The sequence below is a fragment of the Bos indicus x Bos taurus genome, chromosome 27, assembly GCF_003369695.1.
Source record: "Bos indicus x Bos taurus breed Angus x Brahman F1 hybrid chromosome 27, Bos_hybrid_MaternalHap_v2.0, whole genome shotgun sequence".
Classification (NCBI taxonomy): Eukaryota; Metazoa; Chordata; class Mammalia; order Artiodactyla; family Bovidae; genus Bos; species Bos indicus x Bos taurus.
In genome coordinates, this window is record NC_040102.1 from 38,111,828 (window position 1) to 38,125,518 (window position 13,691).

Below are 13,691 nucleotides of genomic sequence, written 5' to 3' on the forward strand. Positions count from 1 at the left end.
GCTGGCAAAGGAGGGCTGCTGTCGCTAAGGGAGTGTGCTTCCTGGAACCCATGATGCGGAGGCCTCCGGGCTCCTTTTGAGGTGTAGCGGTGTGGCTGGACCCTCGCAGCTGGGGGCAGGTGGGGGGCGGTGAGCAGGGGTGGGGTGAGGGCTTCATCCCTGAGCGATCGGGTGGGGGGGTGAGCAGGGGTGGGGTGAGGGCTTCATCCCTGAGCGGGTCGGGGGAGGTGAGCAGGGTGGGGTGAGGGCTCCATCCCTGAGCTTTCCACCTCACTGCTAATGCCCTGAGGAGCCACGAGGACTTGGGACCCAGAATACTATTTGGTTTGGGGTGGACCAGTAATTTGGCTTCCCTGGCAGCTCAGGCAGTAAAGAAGCTGCCTGTAAGGCAGGAGACTCAGGTTTGATCCGTGGGTCTGGAAGATCCTCTGGATAGGGGAATGGCTACCCACTCGAGTATACTTGCCTGAAAAACTCTATGGACAGAGGATCCTGGCAGGCTACAGTCCACAGGGTCACAAAGAGTCAGACACGCCTGAGCAACTAACTTTCACTTTTCCAGTAACTTAAAAATAGCAGAGACAACTGTACTGTTGAATGTGAATCCTGGTAATACCTAGGAAGGTGGGTTACTTACCAGGTAGTTTTATTCCTGTTCTCTATTTTATTTCTGCTTATAGATATCTGAGGCTTGGCTAGTCCTTGGCACATCCAGATTCAGCTCTATTGTCTATTGTCTTCTTTCTCATACTGAGCTTTAACGTTTTATTTAGTTGTCTTAATGTTCATTTTTAATATTTGAAAAACAGGCTGCATATTAATTAATGTCCCAAGGATATTAACTTGTATATTTTTCCTAGGTTTTCACTGTTTTGTTTATTAGCCTAGTAGTAAACATGTTTGTGGGCTTTTTTTTTTTTTTTCCTTCAAGGTCATTCACTGGCTGTTTCTCAACCTAACTCTCTCTGCAGTGTTGTCTTATTGTCACCAGGGGGCAGCCCATGAGTTCTTGAGGGCTATTGGTCTTATTTAATCAGAAAATATTAACAGGACTTATGAAAGCTTAGTGTATTTTTGGGGCCTTCCTGGTGGTTCAGACGATAAAAAAACTGCCTGCAGTGCAGGAGACCTGGGTTCTATCCCTGGGTTGGGAAGATCCCCTGGAGAAGGGCATGACAACCCAGTCTAGTATTCTTACCTGGAGAATCCCCATGGACAGAGGAGCCTGGTGGGCTGCAGTCCATGGGGTCCCAAAGAGTCGGACACGACTGAGTGACAGCATAAGTGTATTTTTAGTCAGCCAAATTTACACAATATATTTATCATCTTCTGTTAAAATTAGGACTGATAGTAGCTGTTACTTTGAATTTGAGGAGTTCAGGGGGCTAAATGAGAATTTAATATTTTATTCAAATGTTTGTTGGACTTGGTGTATTCACATACTAGGAGCTAGTTTGAAAGCATATTAAATTGTATAGAGGATAGCCCAGCATATGTGTGCTAAGAGTTTTTTCAACCTGAACATGTTTCTATAATGTCTTCCTTCCCAAATGTATTGATATTTTGTTGTTGTTGTTCACTCACTAAGTTGTGTCTGACTATTTGAGAGCTCGTGGATTGCAGCATGCCAGGCTTCTCTGTCCTTCACTATCTCCCGGAGCTTGTTCAAACTCATGTCCATTGAGTCAGTGGTGCCATCCAACCATCTCATCCTCTGTTGCCTCCTTCTCCTTCTATCTTCACTCTTTCCCAGCGTTAGAGTCTTATCTAACGAGTCAGCTCTTTGCATCAGATGGCCAACCTATTGGAGCTTCAGCATCAGTCCTTCCAATGAATATTCAGGACTGATTTCCTTTAGGATTGACTGGTTAGATCTCCTTGCAGTCCAAGGGACTCTCAAGAGTCTTCTCCAACACCACAGTTCAAAAGCATCAATTCTGCGGCATTCAGCTTTCTTTATAGTCCAGCTCTCACACCTGTACATGACTACTGGAAAAACCATAGCTTTGACCATACAGACGTTTATCGGCAAAGTGATGTCTCTGATTTTCAATACACTGTTTAGGTTGGTCATAGCTATTCTTCAAGTAGTAAGCGTCTTTTAATTTAATGGCTGCAGTCACCATCCACATTGATTTTGGAGCCCCAAAATAAAGTCTGTCACTGTTTCCATTGTCTCCCCGTCTATTTGCCATGAAGTGATTGGACTGGATGCCATGATCTTCGTTTTTTGAATGTTGAGCTTTTAGCCAGCTTTTTCACTCTCCTCTTTCACTTTCATCAAAAGTTTCTTCAGTTCCTCACTTTCTGCCATAAGGGTGGTGTCATCTGCATATCTGAGGTTATTGATATTTCTCCCGGCAATCTTGATTCCAGCTTGTGATTCGTCCAGCATTTCGCATGATGTACTCAACCTAAAGGTTAAAAATTGACATAAACCAACTGAATACAGGCGCTAGCTCCACAGAATGCTACCTTTTCATACGGTGGGAGGAGAGAGTAAAATGAAAAAGTTAACCTGATATGAAACTCTTCACTTCGATGTGCTATGCTACCTTTTCATACGGTGGGAGGAGAGAGTAAAATGAAAAAGTTAACCTGATATGAAACTCTTCACTTCGATGTGCTATGCTACCTTTTCATACGGTGGGAGAGGAGAGAGTAAAATGAAAAAGTTAACCTAGTGTGAAACTCTTCACTTCGATGTGCTATGCTACCTTTTCATACGGTGGGAGGAGAGAGTAAAATGAAAAAGTTAACCTAGTGTGAAACTCTTCACTTCGATGTGCTATGCTACCTTTTCATACGGTGGGAGAGGAGAGAGTAAAATGAAAAAGTTAACCTAGTATTGAAATTCTTCACTTCGATGTGCTTTCCAGGATTCTTGAGCAAGCGGAGCACTTGCGGGGCAGAGATGATGACATCCTTGGGTCCGGATACGCAGAGGACTCCACTGACGTGTACAGCTCCCAGTTCGAGACCATTTTAGACAACACCTCTTTATACTACAGTGCTGAGTCCTTGGAGACTTTGTATTCAGAGCCTGATAGCTACTTCAGCTTTGAAATGCCCCTGACTCCAATGATACAGCAGCGCATTAAGGAAGGCGGGCAGTTCCTCGAGAGGACGTCGGTGGGAGCACAGCAGGACGTCCTGAGCATCTCGGCAGATGGCGGGATAGTGATGGGCTCTTCCAGTGGGATCGCCAACGGGCTGAGTGGCTCCAGTAACTCCATCTACTCGAAAGGCACCCCAGAGATCGCTTTCTGGGGAAGGTACTGGTCCCGATCTCTTAATTTCATGCTGGTGGTTTTTGTAGCATTTTTTTTTCCCCTTTGGGAAATCTGAGTGTGGAACCTCTTTGGAAAGCATTGGGCCAGTTTCCGTGGATGTAAGTGAATGACTTTTTGGCGCAGGTAGAGTACAGTTTAGTGGTTTGCCAAATTGGCAACCTATGGGCATTCTGTTTGGCAGTATGTCTTGTATTCCCACAGGTGAACTGGGTCCTGAGCAGATTCTGTGGGTGGTGAGTGGGTATTAGCGCCTAGGATGCAGCTTTGGTGGCCACAGCCCGGCCCGGTGCTGGAAGGGGCCTCAGGAGAGCTCTGCTTGCCTTCTGCCTCTGGCATGGCTTGACTGCTTGGGCGGGTTTTTGACTAGGCCGGAGGTTCCCTGATTGTCAGTTGAGGGTGTTGGTTTAGACAGTGACTACGGTCTCTTTTGGCCCTTGGCTCTGTGAGGTCCCATTCTGCTGGGATGTCCTCCTGGGACAGTGTGAGAGGATCCAATGATAAGGAGGCTTGATAGGTTTGATCCCTTGGTCAACGCCATATTTATTTTCTCTCTTTACTATATGTTTTAAGTCTGCTTGGAACACAAAATGAGAAGTTACGTAGGATTTATGTGTTGTGCTATCCTTTAGTGATTCTCTGTCTTTTTATGGATTATCCAGCATTTCATCTCTTCTTGTTCATCACTCTGGGGTCATTGACCTGTCCTTCAGCATCTCTATAAGTGGGCAGAGAATGCTAAACTTCCTAATGATTTTATGAATTTAGTTTTACTATTTTTTTTCCTGATTGGGGTGGTGAGGGGGAGGGTAAATGGGGATAAACTATTTGAAAGTTGTATGAAAAAATGTCAGGTTTCTACTGAGCCTGTTTTGATGACCAGTCTGCCCTGTGTTAAGCATTTCCTATTAGTGATTTGTAGGTTTATAGTTCACTGGATGACATGCTCAAGACTGGCACATGGTAACACCGCAGCTATGCATCGCCATGTGAAATAGACCATGGGTGTTCGTTGTCCTCTTGGGTCACACAGTCTCAGAGGCAGAAGACTGTGGTCTGAATTTCTTGGATAAGCCGCTTATTCTTTCTGAAACCGCTTTTGTTTATTTGCATAGCAGGGTCAATGATATGTAGTATGCTGTGTGGCCATGGGATTTAAAGAGTTAATATAGATTAAAACGCTAGCACAGTGCCTGGTACAGAGTAGGAGCCAGAGCACATGCGTGAACTAGAACTGGCTGATGAAGCCGCATTTAGACTTCCTGGATCTATAAGAGGGGGTGTCCGTGAGGGAAGGGTGCATCTCTGAGGGGGATGTTTGTAGAAGGGGCCTGAGAGAGGGGTGTCTCTGAGGGGACCTCCCTGAGAGGGGAGGTCCTTGGGTGGACGGTGCCACTTTAGTCCTTTAGTTTCTCCATTGTCTCTGGTAACTATAAGTTGTGATAAAATGCAGATAATTTCACTGAAATTCCAATCCAGCTTTCTGGAGTGAGTTGAAGGTATTGATATTACAGATCTGAAATAGGTTGGAGCTGAAGTATTTTGGGCTGAGAGGCTTTGCTACAGAAACCACAGGGAGGGTAAACTCTGCAAGGAGATCCAGCCAGTCCATCCTAAAGGAAATCAGTCCTGATGTTCATTGGAAGGACTGATGTTGAAAATACTTTGGCCACCTGATGCGGAGAACTGACTCCTTGGAAAAGACCCTGATGGTGGGAAAGATTGAAGGCGGGAGGAGAAGGGGACAACAGAGGATGAGATGATTGGATGATATCACCGACTCAATGGACATGCATTTGAGTAAACTCCAGGAGTTGGTGATGGACAGGATGGTGTGCTGCAGTCCATGAGGTCGAAAAGAGTCGGACATGACTGAGCGACTGAACTGAACTGAAACTCGGCAAGGGATTCCCTAGTAGTTCAGCTGGTAAAGAATCCACGTGCAATGCAGGAGACCCTGGTTTGATTCCTGGGTTGGGATAGTCCCCTGGAGAAGGGTTAGGCTACCCATTCCAGTATTCTTGGGCTTCCCTGGTGGCTCATATGGTGAAGAATTCACCTGCAATGCGGGAGACCGGGGTTCCATCCCTGGTTTGGGAAGATCCCCTGGAGGAGGGCATGGCAACCCACTCCAGTATTCTTGCCTGGAGAATCCTGATGGACAGAGGAGCCTGGAGAGCTACAGTCCATGGGGTCGCAAAGAGTCGGACATGACTGAGCGACTAAACACAGCACAGCACAAACGCAGCAAGGCAGTGGTTTGCAGAGACCTGGAACAAGCAGCGGCCATCACTGCTGCCAGCATGAGTGCCAGTCATTAGTACAGCAGAGCTGGGTGGTTAAGAGAGAGTATTGGGGTAGGTTATATCATTTTAGCACCCCAGATTTAGCAGTACTGTCCTTTAGGCCAACTTGAAGTTTCAGCCGCATCACCTGCATTGTCAGACTGTGAAATCTTGCCCAGCGATGAGATCCAATTCCAGTACTGAATGAGAAGCACGTTAGAGATGAGCTCTCGCACCATCTCGACTTCCTTGAGCACAGCTAGCAATGTGGACAGACCAGCTTGGCAGGAGGCTTTTGGTGTGTGTGTGTGTGTGTGTGTGTGTGTGTGTGTGTGTGTGTGATTCATTAGAAAGTATGATGGACTCAATGATTCTAAGAGATTTTAGAGAATCTGGAATAACTTGCCTATGTTTCTTTACCTTCTCTGCCTTCTTGGTGCTTTGGAGAAATTGTAGCACCAGAGGTTGAAGAGTTATAACATTTTCCAGCTTGAAGGGGCCTTAGCTAGCCCTGTTTTACAGTGAAGAATCTGAGTCTGAGTCGGGTGGGGTAGCATTAGCTGGTGACAGATCTTGTACCAGAATTCAAGTCGCCTGACTCCCAGTCCAGGTGCACTCACTGTTCTAGGCTGCCTGGTTTCATATGTGTATTCTTTCTAATTTCCCTAATTTCTCTCATGCCGTATGTTTATGGAGCCAGAAGTCTGAGTTAATAATTACAGATGTGGTGGTGGTTGGTGGTGTATGTGTTCAATTTCAGAAAAAAATTTTGCAAATCGTTGATAAATGTGTCTCCATAGATTTTTAAGGTAATTAATGATCAGGCTTTTAAAAATTTCTTCTGCACAAACCATCCCTCCGCAGAGGTAAGGCATAGACAGAGGCATTGAGCCTGTTAAGGAAATCTGGACTAGGACGCTGACAACACAGCCGTCACCCCAGTTGGCTTTCCTTAGTCAGGGGAGTCAAGGCTTCAAGGAGAAAAACACTCAAAATTTATTCAGAAATGTGATAAAACAACACAGCAAAAGTGGTACATGAAACAAGTGTGTGTGCCCAACTTTCCATCTCTACTCACTGGCCTCTCCTGTTTCCTTGGGAGCGGACTGAGGGATCTGACTCTGTTGGATAAAGTGAACTCTGAAGAAGGCAGAAAGGAGAGGGCCTGATAAGACTAAGCTACACTGCTAACACTGCTTTGATTCCAGCTGGACTTGAACCAAAAGAACTAAGCCCGTTCCTGCTGAGGTATTGATGTTGATACATAAAGTGTTAGAGAATATTGCAGGCTGACTTTAGGTAGTCTCTGAACACCATCTTGTGTGTGTGCATCGTATGTATGCCGTAGGTTTTATTTCTTTAGTAAAGAAAAGGTTCTTAATTCTCATAATAAGCTAAGAGAAAGGGGCATTAGTGTTCTGATTTTCCACATAAGGAAACTAAGGCTCAGAGCAGTTGAGTAGATTGCCCAGTCACAGGAATGGTCAGTGCCACGCCCAGGATTTCCACCCAGGCGGTCAGGCTCCAGAGACCATTTATTTCGGTCTCAAAACAACAGTATTTTTGCTTGACCTTGCATAGATTTATTTTTAAATACTTTTCTGTATCAGCGTCTGCTTTTACTGTCAGCCAAGATGATTTCACGGTGGTTTCTGACAGTGGTTTCTCCTTCTGAACAGTGGATGACACTGCTCTCTGTTGTTTCGCTCCCTGTAGGAGGCAGCCTGGCTGGGGAGGGTGGCCAGGACGCGCGGCACTCCAGCCCAGCTCCATGCCCTATCTGGATTGCCGCCCGGGCCTGGGTATAGCCAGGCTTTGTGGCCAGAGGGGGACTGAGCTCCACTCACATCAACGAAGAAAGTACTTCAAAGCAGTAACCCTCTAGAATCAGGTTGGGAAGGACATAAAGAGTGTGTGTGCTGACTCTTTGTCTTGTAAAGGATTATGCACCTTTGTGTTATCAGGTGGATCTGAAAAGGCCCCTTAAGATCCTGGAATCGCTCTGGCAGGAATAGTTAAATCCTCTCAGGTGCTTGAACACTGATGTTGGCCTGAGAGCTGCATGCCCATCAGGAAGGAGCTCACTCAGGTGCTTGAACACTGATGTTGGCCTGAGAGCTGCATGCCCATCAGGAAGGAGCTCACCCCGTGAACGGAACGTGACATTTTGGAAAAGGAGCAAAGCGTAGCATCCCTCCCTTTGTGGTCCAGCTGTGGAGCACCCGGGCTGATGGGGTCAGCGGTGCTGTGTGGAATCCAGTCACATGGCTCCCAAATTAGAAGGGACAAATAGAGACTTTCAGTTATATGTGTCCGATGGGTTCCTTTATGTCTGGGTGCTTCTTCGCCGGCCCATCCCCTGAGGACTGTGGCTCCCGTCGGTGAGTCCTGATCTGAGGCCTGCAGGGCACACGTGCGGCTGCTGTGAGCATGAACGGGGCTGAGTGTTGTTTATTTCTGTTGAGCTTCGGTTCAGACAGAGAGGAAAAGAGGGACAGCAAATACAGCCATATGGCAGGAGCTTCTCTTTTGGTTCTCTGAAATACACAACAGAGCTGCGTTTTAAAATTACTTTTTCGGTGTAACAGGTACGTTCGATGTCTGGCATCCCAGTTGTTCTTTCAGATGGCGCTCAGAGTCCCAGGAGCCCAGCAGAGGGGTGGATGACATCTGTGTGCAGCTGTTATGCCTGGGGAGTGCTCAGTCAGTCCGTCCACTCCAGCTGGAGCTGTGGTTTTTCTGCCGGCCTCTTTTCCCCCCTTTATCAAATGAGATGCTGACATTGGAAGTGCTTTTTTCTTCCTCAGTTTTCCTTTTTCTTTAGTGTCTTTCTGTCTAGGAAAAGGTCGCATGAAACAATGTTTAGAGAAATTTGTTGAAGTAAATTTCAAATATTTTTTGACATTCAAACGTAAAACCTGCAGGTATTTAACTAATTAATTAATACTTTTTTTGGCCGTGCCACGCTGCTTGTGGTGTCTTAGTTCCCCACGGGGGCTGAGCCTGGGTCCCGGCAGTGGAGGGCTTTCCTGGTGGCTCAGTCGGTAAAGAAACTGCCTACAATGCAGGAGACCCAGGTTTGATCCCTGGGTTGGGAAGATCCCCTGGAGAAGGAAATGGCGACCCACTCCAGTATTCTAGCCTGGAGAATCCTATGGACGGAGGAGCCTGGCGGGCTACCGTCCATGGGGTTGCAAAGAGTCAGACACGACTGAGTGACTAACTGAACCTGCCAGAGAAAGTGCTGAGTCCTGGGACTTCCCTGAAGGTATTTTACTATAATGTAAAATATTAAAGTCGCGTGGCGCTAGCTAAGCTGGTGACAGGGAAAGCTCTTGATCTGGTGAACTTGTGCTGGGGGATCAGGTGAGGCGTCCCTGCCTGCCGATTCATTATTCCTGCTCTAGTGATGTCTTCAGACTTTCCTCTCATGTTTTAGAAGTTTTTCTGTAGAAAGTCAGTTTTCATTTTCTCTTTGAGCCTCCTGAAGTAGTTGTGATGGTGAGTTGTTTTTTTTTTTTTAACTCCAAAGGAGTCCCTGCTTGGTGCTGAGGGTGGAGGCTCTCCAGGGTTTCAGAGCCAGTCATATCTGGGTTCAGATCCTATTTCAGATACTTACTAGGGGTGTGACTTTGAGTAAATTACAGAGCATCAGGGAACCTTTCCAACTATAAAATGGAATGAATAACACCTATTTAGAAGCAAATGACATTAAGTGAAAAATCAAGAATAGATAGGTAGGTGGATTCACAATGCCTGGCATACAGTAGGATATAAATGTAGAATAGTAATACTGTCAACAGTAATAACCTGGAGAAGAGCTGTCTGAAACACCTGTTAATGGGTGTCCTGAAGCTTCCCTTTCTCTCATAAAATTCAGTGTACATTGGTGGAGTGGTGTAACTGTGGGGATTTGGGACCGGAAGACAGGAGGTCAAGTCATCCTCTCTGCTGGCTGCATGGTCCTGGGCAGGCTGTTTCACTTCGATGAACCTCCCATTTCTTATTGGTCAAATGGAAATAACCTTGTTGCTCAATTTACAGTTCTCTTGTAAGAATTTGTTAAGTTGTAGTTTGTGGATATTCATTTTAAATCTACCATGAGTTTTGCAGTAGTCTGAGTAGTAGTCTAAGGAATGTAAGAAAATAAATAAGCAAAAGCCTGAAAATTAAGAAAAAGACACAGGATTTGGTGAATGTTTGAATCTAGGGTGTGTGGGCTTCGTCAAAGTGATTGTGAGATTTCCAGTGTGGATGAGATAGTTAGATGGCATCACCGACTTGATGGACATGAGTCTGAGCAAACTCAGGGAGTTGGTAATGGACAGGGAGGCCTGGCGTGCTGCAGTCCATGGGATGACAAAGAGTTGGACACAACTGAGCAACTGAACTGAACCCTTGTGGATGACTTACGAAGTCTGGAGACGGCAGGAGTCAGGGAGAGCAGCAGGGTTTGTAGGAGGGCTCCTGGCAGTGGGGTCTGTTTACACAGATTGTTTGAGGAGAGGGAGGACCCTCATGTGCGAGAACTTGGAGTCCCATCTAGAGGGACACTCACTTGAGCTCAGGAGGGCGAGCGTGGGGAGGCTGGGCTGGAGAGGGGATCATAGGAGCCCTGGTGCTGCTCATGTGGCTTTCTGATGCCCCCTGGGCAGAGCGTATGCCCGCCTCTGGTCCCCAGCAGAGTCTGGTCATCAGGGAGCTGGCGTGGTCATCCTCTCGACAGGCCTCTCCCTGCTTGCTGGGGTCTCTTGTGTAGATCGGTGGTGACTTAAGGAAATGGTCCTGGATTTGAAATGGGGTTTCCCAGAAGTGTTCTAAGTCTGTAGTTTAAACCGTATGACATACAAAGTAATGTCCCGGGCGTTGGTGTGAAGAGTGCCTGGGGTTGCTGGCTTAGTGGATGACCTTTCATCAAAGACTGTATTGAAAGACTTCAAATGATAAAGGACATTGGGGTTACATGTTATTACACGGAGAATCGTAACTCGAAATAAAAACTGATTGGCAGCTAGTTTAGCTGGTCAGGGTGATCCAGCAATCTATTCCTATATCAGTGCACTATTTCGCTTTTAAAGAAACTAACAGTTTCTCTCATCAGACCTCACTTAACACAAGATCTGCAACATTGGATGAGAAATTTGGGGCATTGATCCAATGGGGAAGAAAAAAGACAGAAACCTTTTCCAAATAAAGTTCTTGGAAAGCATTTTACATACAAGTATCCATTTCTCAGAGCCCCTCATGGGTGTGTTTCCAGTGCTTTAATCTTGTTTTTCTTTTTCTCCCCTGGATCTTAGAAACTCTCTGTAAACTACAGTGCAGAGTCTTTGCTAAACTGGCACAGACTCCTAGCAGAGCCCCCCTGTTCAGTACCTGAGTGGCCAGGTGAGGTGAGTGCCATCTTTCTCACGATGCTAGTGAGGATTCATGTAAACCGCATCTCCACCATCTAACACCTGAGTGTTAGAGAGATGCTTCGACTTCGTAATCCCCACACCTCAGCTGGTGCTGCATGTGTCTGTGCGTGAGCCTCCATCCCGGGTACTTTCCTCCGAATCTAGAATTACAGAAGGGAGGAGCTTTTCAAGGCGCCGACTCCCCCACTCTTTACCTCTCCAGATTCTGATTCTGTTGGTTTAGGGTGGTGCCCAGGCAATGCTAGCTTAGACAACACAAGATTATTGGTCTAAAATTTAAAAAAATAGAGGACAATTTTAAAAAAAGAGAGAGAAAGAAAAAAAAAAGAGTCCCTGGTGATTTTGATGTTCAGCCTAAGTTGTCAGCCTCTCATCTTGGAGCTTGTTGGAAATGAGTACGCAGACCTCACCTCTGAGCTGCTCAATCGAAGTGTGTATTTTAACCAATTCCTGTAAGCACTTTACAGTTTGAGAAGCGTGGGAAATTATTAGCGGCGGAATGCAGACCCGCGGAGAAAGCAATGGCACCCCACTCCAGTACTCTTGCCTGGAAAATCCCATGGATGGAGGAGCCTGGTAGGCCGCAGTCCTTGGGGTCACGAAGAGTCAGACACGACTGAGTGACTTCACTTTCCCTTTTCACTTTCATGCATTGGAGAAGGAAATGGCAACCCACTCCAGTGTTCTTGCCTGGAGAATCCCAGGGATGGGGGAGCCTGGTGGGCTGCCGTCTATGGGGTCACACAGAGTCGGACACAACTAAAGCGATTTAGCAGCAGCAGCAGCAGCAGCAGACCCAAGTGAGTCAGTTCCTGTTCGCAGGGGGCAGTCCCGCTGCAGGTCACTGCTGCTGGCAGGGAGAAGTCTCCTAACAGAGGTTCATAAAAGTGAGCGGTCCTGGCTGTGAACCTTGAAACGATTTCTTTCGTCACCTTTGATGTAGTGACCCCTGCTCTAGAAATACAGAGGTTGACCCATTTTCCTGAGGGGATCAGTGTGGTTTCCTGGTGAAGAGTGTGGGTTACGTCAGGCTGCTTTGACTTACATTTTGTGAATTATCACTACTAAACCTCAGCTTACTCATTTGCGAAAAGGGGTAATAATTTACTACCCCTTAATGGCTACTCACACAACACTGGCTATGATTATCAGAAATAACACTGCTTGAACTGTTGTCTTTAAAACTTCCTCAGAGTCACCTGCTGTGAGTGTGCCACGGTCAGATCAATGTAGGATGCTGTTTATCTGTAATAATAATTCTAAGAGCCTTAGATTACTTGAAGGTGAGGAGCTTTAATGATAGTTCATTGTCTGTATAATTACCCTATCTAGCAGCCCCGCCTCCATGCAAAGAAGGTAACATTTTCCAGTCAAGAGTAGTAATATGAAGTCTTTAGTGCAGAGAAATTAAGAGGTATTGAATAATTATTATCGTGAAACAAAATTATAAATGTTCCTCATTCACAGTCCATTCACTTAGCACCCATTTTTCGGCTCATCGTATAATATTGTACTTGTCAGCATGGGCCTGTCCCTCCTATCAGTCAGTGAAGCTGGCAGGTCTTTAGATTTGAGACTCAGAACCGCTGTTAACAGAGTCCAGCACATCCTGGGTGACCAGTTCTGTCAGATGAAGAGCTTACTTAGTTTTTCTATACTAGGTACTAGATGCTCCCAAAGAGGAGGCAGACAGCTTGACACGGAACGCTGCATGAGCCGGACAGCAGGGCTCCCAGTCTGGGCTCTGGAGGACCTGTGGACGTGTGGGCGTGGTTGTGGGCAGGGAGGCTTGCCGGATGGAGGCACAATAAGGAACAGCTGCTCGGGCCTGGGGACTTGGGAGGTGAGGGGCTCATTAATCTCTTTTCCTCCTGGTGTGTTAATTTTCTAGACTGAGCCTACTGAATACACTTGAAAGGCAGTCACGCAGTTGACTTTCACAACCTCTGCACGTCCGAGGCACATCCAGAAGGGTTAATAAGCGCCTCTGATCTCACCAGCCAGTTTGAGAAATAAAGCAGTGCAGTGCCTTCCTCCCTCTGTGGTCCCATCCCTCTCGTTGTCTTCTCCTAAAGAGGACCACGGCCTGTGGGTGTGTATCATGCCTTCATAGGTGTGAACCCATAAAAATACCATTTTCATTCACATTTTCGAACTTTATATAAGTGCCATCTTATCTCCTTTTGTGACTCACTTATTTGTTCAATATTTGAGATTCTTTCTTACTGATTCATAAGGCCCTAGTATATTATTTGCTAAATAGTATTCATTGCATGAATATGCACTGTAACTAATTTTCCCATTTGCATAGTATGAACATTTTGGCTGTCTTGTATTTTTGTTGTTTAAATGGCATGGCAGTGGACATTCTAATTCGTGGCTTCTCGTGCACACGTGGAGCGTTTCTTTAGGTATATATTTAGGAATGAAATTGCTGGACAGTGGAACCAAAGAATTCTTGAAAGGGCATATTGCATTTTCTTTGAGAGTATGTAATTTTATCTACTTCCATTTATAAAATAACTTTTAGTTATTTTACTTCCTTATCCTTATAACTCCCAAATCCCAACAAAAATATCAAGAGCTGAAACAAAAAACATGGGAAATGAAAGGCAGCAAAACCAGTCTCCTTTCTCTTCAGGAGCTGGGATGCGGACTCTGTCATCCACTAGTTAGGTCTGGTGCCTGTCCATTCC

General features: G+C 46.0%; 1 protein-coding gene across 6 annotated transcripts in view; it reads left to right on the forward strand.

Moving 5' to 3' along the window:
- PSD3 (pleckstrin and Sec7 domain containing 3) overlaps positions 1 to 13,691 on the forward strand; it is a 495,595-nt gene that overhangs the window by 176,523 nt on the left and 305,381 nt on the right. For all 6 annotated transcript variants that reach the window (XM_027529597.1, XM_027529598.1, XM_027529599.1 and 3 more), the window contains one exon: positions 2,880 to 3,275. In XM_027529597.1, coding sequence (XP_027385398.1) covers positions 2,880 to 3,275 — 396 coding nt within the window. The remainder of the gene's footprint in view (positions 1 to 2,879; positions 3,276 to 13,691) is intronic.